Source organism: Rhincodon typus, chromosome 10 (assembly GCF_021869965.1).
Source record: "Rhincodon typus isolate 14 chromosome 10, sRhiTyp1.1, whole genome shotgun sequence".
In the NCBI taxonomy this organism is placed as follows: Eukaryota; Metazoa; Chordata; class Chondrichthyes; order Orectolobiformes; family Rhincodontidae; genus Rhincodon; species Rhincodon typus.
Genome location: NC_063341.1, coordinates 53,617,897 through 53,635,958, shown reverse-complemented (window position 1 = coordinate 53,635,958; position 18,062 = coordinate 53,617,897). Strand labels below are relative to the sequence as shown.

The 18,062-nt window shown below is 39.9% G+C and overlaps 1 protein-coding gene across 2 annotated transcripts in view; it reads left to right on the top strand.

The window, feature by feature from the left end:
* Positions 1 to 18,062, top strand: part of LOC109913306 (BTB/POZ domain-containing protein 19-like) — a 154,859-nt gene continuing 136,797 nt past the window's right edge. For both annotated transcript variants that reach the window (XM_020512796.2, XM_048602437.1), the window contains exons 1-3: positions 1 to 414; positions 9,913 to 10,138; positions 13,786 to 13,839. In XM_020512796.2, coding sequence (XP_020368385.2) covers positions 323 to 414; positions 9,913 to 10,138; positions 13,786 to 13,839 — 372 coding nt within the window. In that variant the 5' untranslated portion in view covers positions 1 to 322. The remainder of the gene's footprint in view (positions 415 to 9,912; positions 10,139 to 13,785; positions 13,840 to 18,062) is intronic.

The following is an 18,062-nucleotide window of genomic DNA, read 5'->3' as shown; positions in this document are numbered from 1 at the left end:
TTCTGTGGTGTTCAGTGTACTAAGGGGAAAAATACAGCAGTAAAACAAAAGGCTGCAATATGACAAAGGATATTAATTCTTGTTTTTCACTTTAAATTTGGCCTTTTCCTCAAAACGAAACTTCATTCCTTATAGTTTCATGCTTTTTGTACTTTTTTTTAGAGCTTCCTTCTATTTCCTCCTCTGCATGCTTTACTTTTTCCTCTATTATTCTCATACCTCCTCTTCACTCCCATTCTTTCAAATTTCTTCTCTCTCTGGCTGACTGTGTAAGGGACTCATCCCAGACTAAAGCCGCCCCCAACTCCTCCTGTGACCTGCCATGTCTAACCCTTGCCACTCCGCTTATCTACGGGGGAGTCTCGGCTCCTTCGCCGCCGACATGAAGAGAATGATCAACGCGCCGGAGATGAGGTGAGAGCAGCCACGGAAGGCAGGACACTCCGGGGATTGGAGGAGGGCGATAGGCCTCACACGGACAGTCCTAATTTATAATTTGAAAAACAAGAATATATTATGGATAACCGGAGGAGAATCTGTTTAAAAGTGCCATGAGATGCTTTATTTCGGTGTAGAATCAGTGCGGGGAATAGCTTCCTTTTAAAAACAGAAATACATATTATAAAACTCGTTTCAATTATAAATAACCTTAAAATAAAAGCTTGTTTTTCTACACGCACACACTTCAAAAGTAGTTTCATTGGCCGGTTCTGCTCGTTGGGACATTCCTGGAATCGAGAAAGATTCTAACTTGTAACTTTTAATTGATACTTTGTGAATAGCCAAACATGCAATACTGCTGTGTCTTGATTGAATAATTTTGCTGTTTTGGAGTTTAGTTCCTGCAGAAAACTTCATTCCAGATTCAGCTGCAAATTCTCACTTTTTGGTGGGTACGTGCACATTGAGAGGGTGATCAATGTCTGGTTTTTGAGTCTGGAAATTTCTAAAAATGAAAACCAGTGGGGAGTCAGATGGTGTAATGAAGAATACCCAAAATTCAACAGTTTCTAAAGTTTCATCAAATACGCTTCGGTTTTAGCCAAAGTCTGAACGGTAGACAGGTGCTTTTTACTTAACTTACTAATTTCTAGAAGTGCTATGTGAATCATGATTTAAATAATGTAGTTTTGCATTTTTAAAAAAAAACCCAAAGGAAGTTTTTTGAGCAGATCGGAACAATAACAAATTACTGTCCCAAAAAAATCTTAGCTTAACCTATTTAATAAATAAGATAATAGCTGTAGTGTTCAAGTTGCTGATTTTTTTTTTCATTATATTTCAAAAATGTGCTTCAATTCTAAATGATCTATCAGAAAATACAGGTCCAAAACAGATTTCGCAAAAACATTGAAGTTCTAATGAGGAATGTCAAAATTCAATCATGTTGCAACAAAAAATGGCATTTTCTAAACATGAAAGGAAATCATTTACATTCCCATGAAAGCTGCAAGGGTATCCTGAAGCCCCCAAGTTGCTAATACATGATGATGCCACTTTGAATGATTAATGATTGTGGTGGAATCACTGCAGGATTTTCAAAGGAACAACAGCTGATTATCATTAAACCAGGTGCAGTGTATACTATAATGCAGGGGTGTGGAATATGTATCTTGTTGAGGGCCTGTGATTAATGGATGAAATTAATTGAGGGCCGCAGACACAAAAGCCCCAGTTTAATTTAGTTTTTAAGAGAGTAAAGTGAAATGTTCAACTCACCAGTGTTTTACACCGATGGCTGAGATTGCTTTGCCTCAGTAAGCCTTCCTATGTCTGCTGGCAGTGGAGATGTTGCTATTTGTAACTGTTGCTCCAAAATTTCATCCATTAGTCTGGAATGCAAGCTGCTCTTTGCCAGAGAAAGCTCTGAAAATAACTCCTCACTGCTTCCCTCAGTTTCCTGTCACTTGGTCAATTCTTGTATGCATGCTTTTACAGTCCCCTTTATTCCATGAGTTGTAACTTTCCTTACAAGTCTCTTGGCTAAAACTGTATCGAATGCTTTGGAAGTCCATGTAAATCATACTGATAGCATTGCCTTTATTGATCCTGTCTGTTAAATCCTCCTCAAAATTGAACATTCTGACAGAAAATAAATCTCAAAAGGATAAATCATTTGTGAAAATAATTAGGAACATTCGTAATCTGTTTCTGTCATGCACCCCCTTCCCATTCTGTCTCTTGCTCTCCCACTTTTTTCATTGTTACTTTCCCTTTCCCACTTTGACTCTCCTTTCTCACTTGCTTTCCTCCTTTTCCATTTTTCCCACTCTCACCATCTCTCCTTTCCTAATGTCAGTCTCTCTTTTTATCCATTTCCCCCACTCTCATTCCAGGACAGAAGATAGAGCCCTTGTTTTTCCAACTGAGAGATACAGGAACAGCAGGTATTATGCCCATAATCCAGTATTTTGGAATCTAAACAGACAAATGGAAAAGAAAAACTTTGTACCTCAGGTAGAGTCTCTGTCTGGAAACCATGTTTATTTCACATATGAAGATTCAAATAGGTTTCATGTTAATTTTCAATGCCGGCTGCCCACCACCCACCCCCCGCAACCCTGGCTTACTGCAATTCCAGCCCCGTCCCTTCAGTTAGGGTTCCCTCACCGTTTCATGGAATTGCAGTCTGTAACAAATCCAGTATGTGTGGGAATAACCTGACAACGTTAAACGCATAAAAGGTTGAACTAAACAGAACAGTGCAAGATTTCTGAATAGAATCGTTCACACGTTACTGGCTGATCAGTTACATGACTGGATTTCATTTTAGTCACTTTCAGTGAAACTTGCACTGAAACTGACAGGATGGTCTGGTTTATTTGCTGCTATGTTTACCTCGTGCTACAGATACAATGCACCCTGTTAGTCTTGCACTTTTATGACTAAGATTTCCAGTTTAAACATAGTAGTAAAATCATCTGGTAGTTCGAGGGAGGCCTTTACTGAAAGATGATATACTGTGCTTTGCAGGCTCATGGCACTTTTTAATATATTACAGTCTAATAATAGCCCTGAACTAAATGACACAAGAACCAGCATTTGGCAAACATCAAGTGTAACTGGAAATTAAAATTTCCATGAAAAATCTGTGAAATAATTTTTAATCAAAAACAGAGTTATGTTAATTAGCCATCTTTTTAGACAGTAGCTGGAATGGCGTTTGTTTAAGACAGGGAATAAAGATATAAGTATATGTATAAATATAGACTGCCAGATGCTGTACAAATATACCGTTTCAGTCGGGGAAGCTTGAGAAAATTATCTGCATAATCCATTGAATTGGAATTGAGTAATGCAGACTGTAATGATAGCCTGGAATTTCAAGTTGATTCCCGGCCGTGTGTTTGTCGAGTGAGTGGTGTGGGGGGTGTTTCTGGTTTTGCTGACCTCTGACTGTTACTTGCCAACATAAAACGGAGTGCCATTCACATTAGAGATCACATTCTTCTTCTGGAAGTAAGAGGCTTGATGACTGAGTCACCTTTACTCATTTGACAATTATTTCTTGACCCTAACACTTCCTGGCAGTCAAATTTCCAGTGACGTTGCTGATCATTTGAGTGCCATGCTATTATTATCATCATCGACAACAACAATAACAGCAACTCACATTTCCATAAAGCTGCTTGTTTGCAGCAAGATATAGATGTTATAATAAGGAGGAGAGTGGTTTGGTGGACGTGGAAAGTTGAGAGGAATAGGGAAACAAGAATGGAGACTAGTTGAAGAGGAGTGGTTTGGGGACGTTCTTGAAATCACAGCAGGGGGCAAGGTGTTCAGAACTGGGCAGATTTCTGACGAAGAAAGACTGTGGCAGCTCATTTTAGTGGATAGTTATAATGGCCAACATATCCAAAATTGACTCAGAATTCTACTTGCTTCACTTCTGAACCCACAGTAATTGCATCTGGTGATTTCCTCATTTCGTAAGCAGAGTATGCTTGCAACATTTGTGCTCTCTTTTGACAGTTGATGTGTTGATGGGAATCATGTTTGGCAAGCCTACCTGCATTCGCTGGTAGGAATTTGTCTTGTTGTTCAATGATCTCTGTCTATTGGATCACCCTCAGGTTATCAGTCACCAGAAGAATCTTGGGATCAGCCCAACTGACATCACAGTTTAAAGTTATTCAGCTATTGAGATGCATGAATTAGATTTTGTGTCTACATCATTCAGACCTTTTCCATACACTAACTCCTTATTTAAAGTTGAGGGTGCATTCCTGATAATTGCGGCTACACGTGAAATAACTTTGTGAAGCGTGATTTTCCCCATGGATCAGCGTTACAACCAAAGTTAGATTCTTGCGGAGATTTCTTGCCTGGAAAAACCAATGTACGAATGGATGTGCATTCTTACCTGAAGTAACTTGCAAAATATCAGAGAAACATTGTAAAAATTCAAATTAGACAACACTTCCCCATCCCTTTGGCTCAAAGATGACTTGCTTTCTGTCTGGCTGATGAATACAGTTTACACACTGCAAACTCTGCGGTGTGGGGCAGGTGTTGCTTGAAAGGTCAGTGTCTGTTTGTGTTCGTATCTTCCCAGTGTTAGCGGTGTTACTGGTTCCCCTTTTCACTCTGGCACCATGCACTCTCTTTAGGTCATTCTCCATGAAGATTTCACTTCACCTCTTCCCTGAATTAGAATGTTCTTACCAGTTGTTTCCTTGACAGAATGTCAGTGGATTCAGTTTCAATGCAGTCTTCATCTTCAGCTTGAACTGCATGCTTGATAATTCCACTCCATAGGATGCAAGAAATTCCACCATGTCAACTTGATCAAATTTCACAAAGCCAGCTTCCTTTGCCCAGGTCATAATTTCAGATTAAACCTCAGGAACGAAGTAATGATATTCTTCTTGGAACTGACACACTGAGGCCACAATCTCTGCCATGCATCATCCATACATGTCGATGTGACTTCATCTTAAACCTCGCCAGTACTGTTGATGCCCTTGTAACCATACCAAAATTCCTTGATTGATTGATGCTTTCTAACCATTTGTTGCCTTGATGTGTTGAGACAGAGTACAATGGAGGACTTGAGTGCAGGTCTGGTATTGCTCCCCAATCCATTGGTTGTATCAGTGAAGTCATGTGGGCTGCAGGAAAAGCAGCTTCTTCGTTTTCAGAGAGTTCATTAAGATTGATGGAATGGTCTACGTAATTATCCAACAGCGACAAGATGTTAATGGCAAGAATCTGGCACAGTATGCACTCAAATGGGATTGGCACACAGCGAGACACTCCTGAAGGAGTGGCCCCATCACCTAGGTTTTCTTTTAAGCACCAAATGAGGTGCAGATGCTCTTGGGAGTAGGCCCTCAATGGTCCATGGTTATTCAGTCCGGTACACTACTAAAGGCTTAAGCTTTAAATCTCCTGCAATGTCCATAAAACCGTAAGATGTAGGAGCAAAAAATAGGCCATTTGGCCCATTGTGTCTGCCTACCCGTCAATGAAATCATGACTAAGCTGAAAATCCTCAACTTCATTTTCCTGCCCTTTCACCATAACTCGTGAATCCCTTACTGGTTAAAAATCTGTTTGTCTCAACTTTGAGTATACTTAATAATCCAGCCTCCGCTGCCCTCTGTGGTAAAGAATTTCACAGATTGACTACCCTCTGAGAGAAGAAATTCCTCTTCATCTCTGAGATGATGCCCTCTGGTCCTAGACTCTCCCACAAGGGGAAACAACCTCTCAGCTGCCTGAGGTGGACAGGCATCCACTCTGTCAGGCCCTCTGTGTTTATTATCTGTTTCGGTAAGGTGTCCTCTCAATTCCTATGAGTACAAGCCAAACCTACTCAATCTCTCCTCAAAAGAAAATCCCTCCATTCCAGGCATCAACCTAGTGAACCTTCCCAAGAAGGAGACCAGCCAGGCAACCTTTGGCAGCTTTTACTTCCTGACTTTGTCTTCTCTGGCAAACGGTATTGTTTTTTGAGGCATACCTTTACAAAATAAGCCCCCTCTCAATGATACTGTAAACTTATTTGTCTGAGCAGCTACCATCTTCAATGACTCTCTTCAAGTTGGGAGGGAATTCATTAAAAGGTTCTGTATCAGCGCTGGCTGCCTCGTCCGACATTTTAACATTGTGTAAACAGGAACACGTCTTAAAATCGTTGAATGACGGGTCCAGTATCGAAACTCTGTTGGAGAAGTCTTACCTTGCTGATTCTGTGAGACCTCAAACAGACTTTTGACTTTTTCTTGGATTATCATCAAACGTGGGGGCACCTGGCACTGGTTTTGATCTTTGATCCAGAAAGTCAGATGCTTTCCATGTACTCCACGATACTCCTTTTAGACTGACTCTCCCTGCTAGCACTTAAGTGTAATAAATAAAGATTACAGAAAGTTACGGAGCAGATGCTTTTGAGCATGAATCTTAAAAAAAAACCTTGCATCCAAGTTTAGTAGGTGTTAGGAAAACAAATGGAAAATTGGCTGTTATTTCAAAGGCAGTGGTGTGTAAAAATAGGAAAGTTTTGCTAAAACTATACAAGGAACTAGTCAGACCACAGCTGGAATACCTTGAACAGTTTTGGGCTCCTTACCTAAGGAAAGATATACTGGCATTGGAGGCAATCCAGATAAGGTTTGATAGGTTGATACTGGTTATGGAGGGACCGTCTTATGAAGAGAGACTGAGAAGGTTGGGCTTGTAGTCATTGGAGTTTAGAAGAATGAGAGGTGACCTTACTGAATATATAAAATTCTTAGAGAACTTGACAGGGTAGTTGCAGAAAGGTTAGATCCTCTGGTGGGAGAGCCTAAGACCAGAGGGTAGAATTTCAGAATAAGGGGTCTCACATTTAGGACAGAGGTGAGGAGCAGTTTCTTCTCGGAGGGGAGTGAATCTTTACTACAGAAGTCTGTTAAGGCTGGGTCATTAAGCATATTTCAAGCTGAGATAGATTGATTTATAACCAGGAAGGGAATCATAGATTATGGAGAAATTGGTTTTGAGGGTTATCAGATCCGTGATCTCATTGTATGGCAGTGCAAACATGATGGGCTAAATGGCCTGCTTCTGCTCCTATGTCTTATGGTCTTAGGGTCTTATGGTCAAAGGATTTGTGCATTTTCTTTAATTTTGTCAGTGTTACCACAGATTGTTCTCACTGTGATAAGGCGGTAGCCGAAGATCTCTAGTAATAAGCGACTGCTCACTTACTTGCTTCAAGGTGCTTTAAACCATCAACTATCACTGCTAGGCTGGTGTTTTTCCTTGATCTCTATACAACAGCAGTTCATATTCAAAGGGATTACAGCACTAAGTCACCATGTGAATAAGGGATTTTAAAATTTTTCATCTACCTTGCTTGCTGCCTCATTGGCTTTAAAATGGCTCCTGCAGATGGTGGTAATTTTCACCCAAACAATCCCTGAGACAATGAAAGCACTTTCACTTCATCTGTGTGCAGAGAGGAAGCAACCCCTATTCAAAGATCAGCTTCGATGAAGAAAGGCATAAGTCAAAGAGACTACTGGGCATGGACACAATGGCACCGATGCTATCATGGGGCGTGATGTTGCCAACAAATTCTCAGGGCCTGACCGTGCCATTGTATATGATGATGGCGTTTGTGCGACAGCTGATTTTAAACTGGTTTTAAAACCTGGGATGCATCTTTAATTAAGGACACTGGGCACTAAACTAATGGTAAATTGTTTTAAACTGAATTCCAGAAGTGAGATGAGAGGGACTGCCCTTAACATCAAGGCCACATTTGGCTGGTGGCATCAAGGAGCCACAGCAAAACTTGAATAAATGGGAATTTGGGGAAAGCTCTCTGCTGTTGGAATTATACCTGGCACATAGGAAGCAGGTTGTGGTTGTTGGTGGTGAGTCATCTCAGCTTGAGGACATTTCTGCAGGAATTCCTCAGGGTAGTGTCCTCAGCCCAACCATCATCGGCTGCTTCATCAATGACCTTAAGAACAGAAGTGGGCTGTTTGCTGATGATTGCACAATGTTTAGCACCATTTGTGAATCCTCAGATACTGAAACAGTCCATGTTCAAATGCAACAAGATCTGGACAATATCCAGGCTTGGGCTGACAAGTGGCATGTGACCTTCACGCCACACAAATACCAGCTAATGACCATCTCCAATAAGAGGCAATCTAACCACCACGCCTTGACATTCCATGGCATTAACTTCACTAAGTTCCCCTACTATCAACGTACTGAGGTTTATCATTGAATAGAAACTGAACTGGATTTGTGATATGAATAAAACGTGTACAAGAACAGGTCAGAGGCTAGGAATACTGTAGCAAGTGGCACACCTCCTGACTCCTCAAAGCCTATCCAACATCTACAAGATACAAGTCAGAAGTGTGATGGAATAATCCATTTGCCTGGATGAAGCTTGACACCATCCAGGACAAAGCAGCCTGTTTGATTGGTACCTCATCCACAAACATCCACTAGCAAGACTCAGTCGCAGCAGTGTGTACAACTCTGAGATGCACTGCAGAAATTCCTCAAAGATCCTTAGCACAAGGGCAACAGGCACATGGGAACACTACGACATGCAAGTTCCCCTCCAAGCCACTCCCATCCTGACTTGGAAATGTATCACTACTCCTTCACTGTTGCTGGGTTAAAATCTGGAGTTCCCTCCCTGACAGTATTGTGGGTCCATCTACAGCGTATGGACTGCAGCGGTTCAAGAATGCAGCTCACCACCACCTTATCAAGGGTAACTAGGAACGGGCAATAAATGCTGGTGAGCCCACGATGCCCATGATGCCCATGTCCCACAAATGAAGAAAACAAAATCGAAATGATGTTCAGCAGGGTGACTTTAAATTAGGACTTACTGTGATTGACAGTAGTACAATACATTTAAAAAGAATGAGCCATTGGAGTTCAACAACATTTCCATAGCACTTTCAACATTGTAAAATGTCCCAAAGTATTTCACAAGAGCATCTGATCAGATAATAATCAGACAAAAATCAAGCCAAAGAAGGAGACATTAGAAGAGGTAGATCGAAGGCTTGGTTACAAAGCTTTTTGGCTGTCTTTGTTGTCATTGTGCTTTGACACAAAGATGCAATCTTATTTGTTTCGTTTCAACCTCCTAAGACTAAGGTCATTGCCAACCAGCAGAGCTGTAGGATGACTGTAATGCTTCTTAGGAGCTGAACTGCAGATTCAAATGTCGCATTTTAGCCCCAAATCTGGGAAACGCATTGCAGTAGCTGACTGTTGGGGTAGAGCAGCTGACACTTTGTAAGATTTTATGTCATTTGTGGTTACATATTGTCCAGAGTTAATGTATGGTCCAGTATTTAGCTTTATACCTTCTAAAATTAAGGGGGATATCATCCATTCCTGAAGAGTCTTTATCAACTTCTGCTGATGATACTAGCATGTACACTTCAGGTGGTGACCATTGGGTTTTTCTGTGATACATTTTACAGTTGAATAGCTTATGGGAAGAAAAATTTAAGTATCAACCAGTAACTTGACTGTCAAAATAAACCCCAGTAAGGAATCAACACTATCAGACGTGTAGCAGAAGAGAGAAAATTATTGTTACCTAGTGGTCACTTTTCCTGCTGCATGCCAATAATTGTAGTCCTAATTATGTTAAATTGCCATGTCTATGAAGTTTATAAATGCAATGTAAAAATTAATAACTATCTACCAAACTCTTTTGAGATACTCTGTGTAGCAATACAAACTTTAAAGGTGCAGTTATGATATGCCAATTTTATGAATTTTCTGTTTCTTCCCACAGATGCTGCCAAACTTATGGAGTTTTACCAGCTTTTGCTGTTGTTGCTATGAATGTGCTATTTGTTCCACAGGATGAGCATTCCAAATATACATTTATGTTATGATTAATTTGTTTTTTATCTTTTTTTTTGTAACCAGTGATGTAAAATTCATTGTTGGAGAGGAGAGGAAAGTGGTGTATGCTCACCGCTGCATCTTAGCATATCGCTGCGAGGCATTTAGCACCATGTTTGCCGAGCAACTTCTGTCACGTGATGCCAAAGAAGCCGAAGTTCCATTTGTTCTTACAGATGTGCGGCCAGACGTCTTCTTAGCTGTGGTTGAGTTTCTCTACACAAACTGTGTGATGCTGAGCAGCGATATAGTGAGTACATTTGTTTCTGGGCTGTGTGGACAGTTCTTAACACGAGAAGCTGATTGGTTAAGTGAGCCAGCCATCTGCACCTTGTATAGCGTGGCCCAGGCCTTATTTCATGACAGCTCATGTACCACAAATATCAGATGGACATTCAATGCAGTTTATTTGTCTTAGACCAGGCAGTAAGCTAAGTTTTGACCAGGGTGGTGGCAGAGTGAAGGACAAAATGGGGTTGTGATCACTGTTTAGGGGGTGGGTGGAAGTGGTGGTAGTGTTGACCAGAGGGAGTTCACTAAATTATCTTTATAGAACTCTCCCCTGCCTCCAAGAAAATAATTTAAAGGCTACCCTTTCAGACCTGTTAACTACATCGCCACTAAGCTAGGCGGAAATGTGCTTCAGGTACGTTATTGTTTGTTTTTAAGTGGTAGTCACTTTGCTTGTTGTTGGATGCTGCTTTTCATGTTAAAAGGAGCTTATTGCCTCATAAAATCAAAACAGGCCAGATTAGCAGCAGGCCCCTGTTAGCATGGCAATGCGAATGTTGGTTTTAACAGGATGATAAATCTATTGACTCCAATGTGAGGTCATTATCATCTTGTTAATGCCAATGGTAGCAACTTCAAATCAACCTATCTTTGGTACTGATCAGTTTTGTGTTGTGGACGAGGACACTAGCTGAGAACATGTCTATTTTTGACAGTTGTTGTCAACAATAGAACCTTTAGACCCATCTCATGTATTCATCATTAATATAGAGTGCTTTGGTGAACTAGAATTTCCCTAGTTGTCCAGAATCCTGATTTTTATCCCTGGTAAAATCCAACCTCCCTACAAAGGCACCTTTTTTTTTGTACTCCTAGCTTAAGCTAAAAATACTCCACAAGTGCATGCATATGATTTTCAGTATTCATCAATTAACTTGCAAATGGAGAGTGAAGATCATGTGTATTTTCTGGGAAATTGCATTTGGAAGTCAGGAGAAGAGATTACTCAAACGCCATTTTAAAAAAGTTAGACCACATTACTTCTATATTTCCTTTCTAAATTCCTGTTAACATTTGTAATAAAATTTTCCTACGTAAATTTTTCATGCTGTAAGTATATCAACCTTTGGCAAGCAGTAAGTAAAGATGTAAGACGTTCTTCATGTGTTTTGTGCACAGTTCAAAAGCAACTGAAATTTGGAAAGTGTTAAAGCAAAGTTAGTTGGAATTGAAGGGGTTTTCCTGCAGTTCAAGTTGAAGAGTTGAGAAACAAAAATGAGACACTATAGCGTCAGCACTGCTGGAGAGTGCAATTATAGTATGACCAGTTTATGTGGACAAGTCAACAGTTTCAATTGTTGTGGATATGGGAAGTTGTAGTGGAAAGAGTACAGAGGAAATACACACAAATGTAAAATTTTCCTTGTATTTTACACATATGTTTATGTAGGATGTTGTAGACAGAGCTGGTGAATGGAGCAAAGCTTTTGTGTTTTTGGAAGTTGTGAGGTCTGTGGATTAAATTGATGCTCATAGCTCCTTTCCAAATTTCATTTAATGCTGTGATTTAATTCCAAGTGTTTTGGTTATAACTGAAAATTAAAATATTGTCTCAAAGAGAGGAATAACCAATAACAATAATATTTCCAATTCAGATGCTTAATTTTCACTCTTTGTAACCCCTGCTCCAGGGCTTTTTGTTTTAAATCAATTTCTGAGTCTTTATATGATACCAGGTTATAGTCCAATGGGTTTATTTGAAATCACAACCTTTTGGAGCGTAGCCCCTTCGCCAGGTGAAGTGAGAGGGAAGCACACAGACACAGATTCCATATTGATCAGTTGAAAATTAAAATATTCTTATTGTTTGATAAACAGATGATGCTCAACACTAAACATGTTGCAACTCGATTTATCGCTGATCTGCCACCGGATGTCTGTAGGATTCACACTGTACTGAAGAGAGTCTAAAGTTAGTTTTCCTGAATCGAGAAACGTCTTCCAAATCAGAAATTCTAGCTTCAAAACTTTTATTTTGTACTACTGAAGAAACACTTTGTTAGTGTAAAATTACTTCTTGATAGATATTTCTCTGTTGAATTTGAGATCAGGCTATCTTCTTGCTCAAAGCATTGAACAGACTGAGAAGGTCAGAGCTCTCTAGGCAATTACACCAGAGGAGGGAACACCTAATGTGATATCACTCCAAACAGATTGATTTTCTTCCCTCTGGGACACAGTTTACAGAGCCTGTTGCAATACCCTCATTCTTGAATGTGATTTGTAACCATGATTTAATTTATTTTGTTCATGTTTTTCCCTCCTTGTGAAGATGAGGATTCAGGCTGGGGTAAGATTTCTTGAGCACTGGCATCGTCTAGAAACTTTGCTTATGTGGCCATTCTTCACTTGTATATTTAGGCATTGAGGCTATTTTTCTGTAGTGGCATTATAATCAAGACTCACACCTTCAACACCTAATATCTGTTCCAGTGTACTTTAAAGCAAGGAGAGATATGTAGTCAAGGAATAGCACTTAAGGGTGGCATGTTATTCTCTTTCCTACACTAACTGTCCGATTACACAGAACAGATATTGAACCTTCTCATTTCTGTGTTTCAATTACATGCTAACTTTACCAACTGAGTTATTTGGGTTAGAAAGATACGAGAAAGCTATGTTCTTATATTTGCTCAGATTTGGAAAGGTAACTATAACAAGAAAACATGAGTGATGCACACCAAAATGGCTAATCCATTTTCTAAATTTGATATCAAAAGGTCTACACAGAGATGGAAGATGGTGTGTAATAGATGAATATTTTACTACTGCCAGGGATAAATATCTGTTCAAGATCACAACCAAATTTGCAGGAGGATATTAAACCATTGCAGTGATCATAAATGAAATGATGGGGAACCACATCTGACCAATCCATTGGAAGTTACACAAGTTCCACAACTTGCATTGTTGTATGAAGTCTTGATACATTTGAAAAAAACTTTTCTTCCATTTCGTTTGAATATTTTCCACCGCACTGGGTTCTCCGCCCTGTTGCTATACACCAGTCCTAGGCTGATAGGTCTGAAAGCAAAAGCTTCCAGACCTCTTTTTAAGCTTTTTCATAAGCACTTATGAGGTGGCATTCTGGTATAATTATTTGCCTTTTGATATTCAGAGAAACTTACATTTTCCCTTTAGTCTTTGCAATAATATAGTTTCAAAAAAAAAATCCATTGAATAAGGTCCATTCCAAAATTATTACAGACAATTGGGGCAAATATGTTATCAGTATGTATTTTCAGAAAGTATTCTTTTCAGTATCAGTTGAGTATCAAGTACCCTTTAGCAGAGGGACTAAATTTTTCTTTTTAGATGTTCATGTATAGTCTGCCAAAGCTGATGCCATTCCTGCCAAAGATGTGGAGTGAATATTGTTCGAAGGAATTTGTCTTGTTGCTTCATTATGTGCAGTGGAACCCAAAACCTCACATGGAAACTGGCAGAAACATGTTGAAAATGAGTAGCACTGATATATGTGCATATCATACTTGCTTTAAAATTAAAACATCCCTTAAATTAAGTAGCTCAATAGTAATCCATGATCATGATGATATCCATGAATTTGTTCACTTCAACTTTCTGATACCTATCTCTTTTTTTCAGGCTCTGGATGTACTTACATCAGCAGTGGAATATGGCCTGGACGAGCTTCAAAGGGTAAGATTTTTGATTAACTATGTCTGGTTGACAAGATCAGAAGGATCAAATTGCTTTTGTGGTGGGTATGTAGAAGTATGAAATATGTAGTTGACTTAACACTGGGATGGGCAGTGATTCATATATTTTTTCATGATGCAACTTCCTAATTTCATAATTCTGCCTATTGTGATTCATATGTGCTTACAAAACTTGCAGAGACCTGTAGCAAGAAAAGCACTCAAATTTACATTGTATTTATACTCTGATTATTTTGGATCCTCCTGATTTATAATTATATATATATATTTACAAAGTAATTTCATCGTTCTTTTCATACTTCTGGGCAGATCATTTTAAATATAAATTTTCCTTCCCTCAGTGAATTGTCCTTTGTCCTCTACTGTTTGCTGCTCTCTGATTCAGTTCATCGGTGTACAGCAGGAGCACTAGCAAGTGACAGAGTTTATTTTGCTTTAAACCTTTCAAGTAGATGAATTTAAGAGTTGAGGAAAAAAATGCTATTATTATTTGAGAGTAAATTGTATTGATTCCAGACCTATGAGTAGCATACACAAAGAGAAGGAAATGTCTTTAATTGACGATAATAACTGTAAATTTGGATGTAGATTTGAATAGAAATCCTGAGGTTGTTGAATTGCTCGCCGAGCTGGCTTGTTTTCATTCAGATGTTTCATCACCATGCTTGGTAACATCATTGATGAGGTCTCCGATGTAGCGATGTTGTTCTACTTTGCTTGGAATTTATACTGTCCAGTTACTTTGGTGAGTTGTGTCATTTCCGGTTTTGTTCTATATGGGTTTGTATATGGGGTCCAATTCTAAATGTTTGTTGATTGCATTATGGGTTGAGAACCATGCCTCTAGGAATTCTCATGCATGTCTATGTTTGGCTTGGGCTACTGTGGTTATACCATACCAGTTAAACTGATGGCCTTCATTGTCTGAGTGTACTGATATTAAGGAGAGCTCATTGTGCCGTTTCGCTGCTAGCTGATGTTCATGTATTCTGATGGCTAGTTTCCTTCCTGTCTGTCTGATGTAATATTTGTGGCAGTTGTTGCATGGTATTTTGTAAACTATGCTGGTTCTGCATGTTGTGGGAATGGGGTCTTTAAACATTGTGAGTGTTTGTCGGTTCTATGGACTTCCTAAAGTACACAAACCAGACATCCCCCTCAGACCTATTATCTTCCTACTGGGCACACCTTCACAAAAACTGGCCAAGGACCTACAACAGAGACTGAAATACCTAGTCAATGGATCACCCCATTCCATCCACTCAACCTAAGAATTCCACAATACCCTCAAGAACATAAAAATCAGCGACTATGAGATTATGGTATCCTTTGACATCACAGCTTTATTCACATCAATTGACATCCCACTAGCCAAAGAAACACCGGCCACTTTACTAGAGGAAGCAGGAACGTAGACCAGTAGCTCCATCAGCAATGACCACGTACTCCAACTACTAGACTTGTGCCTCACCACACACTCCATCTTTAATGGTCAAGTATACAGACAGATCAATGGCACACCCATGGGGTCACCTATCTAAGGTCGCAGAGGCAGTTATTCAAAGACTAGAACACACTACCCTCCCCCACATTCAACCTAAACTGTGGATCCAGTATGTGGACAACACGTATGTCATCATTAAATGCACCAAACTAGGAGACCCACGTCAACAACGTATTGGCTGGGATTAAATTCACGAGCGAAGAAGAAAACAACAATCAGCTTCCGTTTCTGGACAATGGAGTTGAATGTATGACCCATGGGGAGTTCCAAACCTCCGTATATAGGAAAGCAACCCACACTGACCAAATCCTCAACTCCTACAGCAACCACCCCCGCATCCACAAAGAAAACTGTATTAGGACACTATTTAAATGGGCCACCACTCACTGCAACATGCCAGAACTACATAGGAAGAGGAACAGCATCTATACAAAATCTTTGTCCATGAACGGTTATCCCCGCAATTTCACCTGCAGGTGCCTACTAAACAGACAACAACACAAGGACACAGTACGCCCTAATACACTGGCCACACTGCCCTACATCAAGAAAATATCAGAACTGACACGAGACTCCGACGACCACTAGGAATCATGGTAGCCCACAAGCCCATAGCCACTTTATGACAAACACTCACAAGGATTAAAGACCCCATTCCCACAACATGCAGAACCAACGAAGTCTACAAAATACCATGCAACGCCTGCAACAAGCATTACATCGGACAGACAGGAAGGAAACTAGCCATCAGAATACACAAACATCAGCTAGCAGCAAAACGACATAATGAACTCTCCTTAATAACAGTACACTCGGACAATGACGGCCATCAGTTTAACTTGGACAATGTAACCATAGTAGCCCAAGCCAAACATAGACATGTATGGGAATTCCTAGAGGGATGATTCTCAACCCATAATGCAATCAACAAATGAATAGAATTGGACCCCATATACAAACACATACAGAACAAAACCGGAAATGACAGTATTCCCCATAACAGACCGGACAGTATAAATTCCAAACGGAGTAGAATGACATCACTTCATCAGAGGCTCCACTGATGATGTCACATAGCATGGTGACAAAACATCTGAACGAAAACGAGCCAGTTCGGCGAGCAAGTCAGCAAGCTCACCCACAACCCGAGCTACAGATCTTTGCTAAAACCTTAAGGAATGGAAATCCTGCTGAAGTGACAGTCACCCTGCTTATGTGTCATAGGCTACATCAGTGTTAATATAGCTACTGTGATTTTTCCTCAATTACCTATTCTAATAACAAGCCAAGAACTCAACTTCCTAAAATTAGGAAGGCTGAAGTTTCGGGCCTAGACCCTTCATCAGAAAACATGATGAATGGTCTAGGCCCAAAACGTCAGCCTTCCGGCACCTATGATGCTGCTTGGCCTGCTGTGTTCATCCAGCTCTACACCTTGTTATCTTAGATTTTCCAGCATCTGCAGTTCCTACCATCTCTCCCTAAAATTAACTGTTTTGTATAAAATCTTCCTAAATTTTTTTGAAGTGTTTTGAAGTGAACGTTCAAAATAGGAGCAGAAGTAGACCATTTGGCCCTTTGAACCTACTGTGCCATTCAACAAAATCATGGCTGACCTATTTGTGTTTCTAATTACACATTCCCATTTTGTTCTAATGACTTTTGAATCCCCTGCCTAACAAGAATCTAACTTCCTCTGACTTATAAACAGCCAATGGACCGGCTCCTACAATTTCTGAAGCAGCAAGTTCCATAGTCGCATTACCATCTGAGATCAAGATTTCTCCTCATTTCTGTCTTAAAAGTACAACCCTTAGTTTTTATTAATGTTCACTGATCCACAAGAAGAAAGCACCCTTTTCACGCCTGCCTTGTCAAGAACATTCAGCATCTTATACACTTCAATTAAGTCTAAAGCCCTGAAATAATGCAGACTGCAGGCACTTTAATCATTTCATTGGCATGTACATAGAAGTTACAGCAGGAATTAGTCATATGGCCTGCCAATCTCTGTTGCTGTTTATGTTCTTCACAGTCACAGTAGAATGATGATCCATTCAGCACAGCCGTATCTTCTCAGAGCTATCTTTCCAACAATTCTGAAGGGCTGATGCCTAGGGCAGCTCATATACTTTGGGAAATGCTGTAGTATAATTTTTCTTTTATTCCTTCATAGGATGTGAGCGTTGCTGATCAGGCCAGCATTTACTGGGCATCCCTCTACTTGAAACTGGTGCTGCTTTTCCTGAAAGGTACTGGGAAACACCCACAGGGTGGTTTTCCTGAACACCAAGGCATTGGTGTCACAGATAAATATTTATCAGTCGCTGCCATTTATTTTGACGTGGATAGCTAGCAGTGCAATTTTGTCGTTGGTGGCCTATCTCATCATGCACAGTCTTTGTGGGAGAGCAGGGACTTGAGATTTAAAGTCACATTTTGGACATTACACTGTCAGTGGAGAATCTACCCAATTTATCCTTAATGCAATTGTGTAGATTTGAAGGTGGATGATTTTTATCACAACTTTCATGGTAGACATTATAACGTAATTTAAAAGGGGTCTAGATAAATATTTGAAAAAGAGAAGCTTAAAAGGTGTGGAGAAAGGGCAAAAAATTTTCCAAATAATGTTGCATGTTAAACCAGTTAAACTTTATTCCTAATTAGTGTGAATCATATGGAACAAAACTCACTAC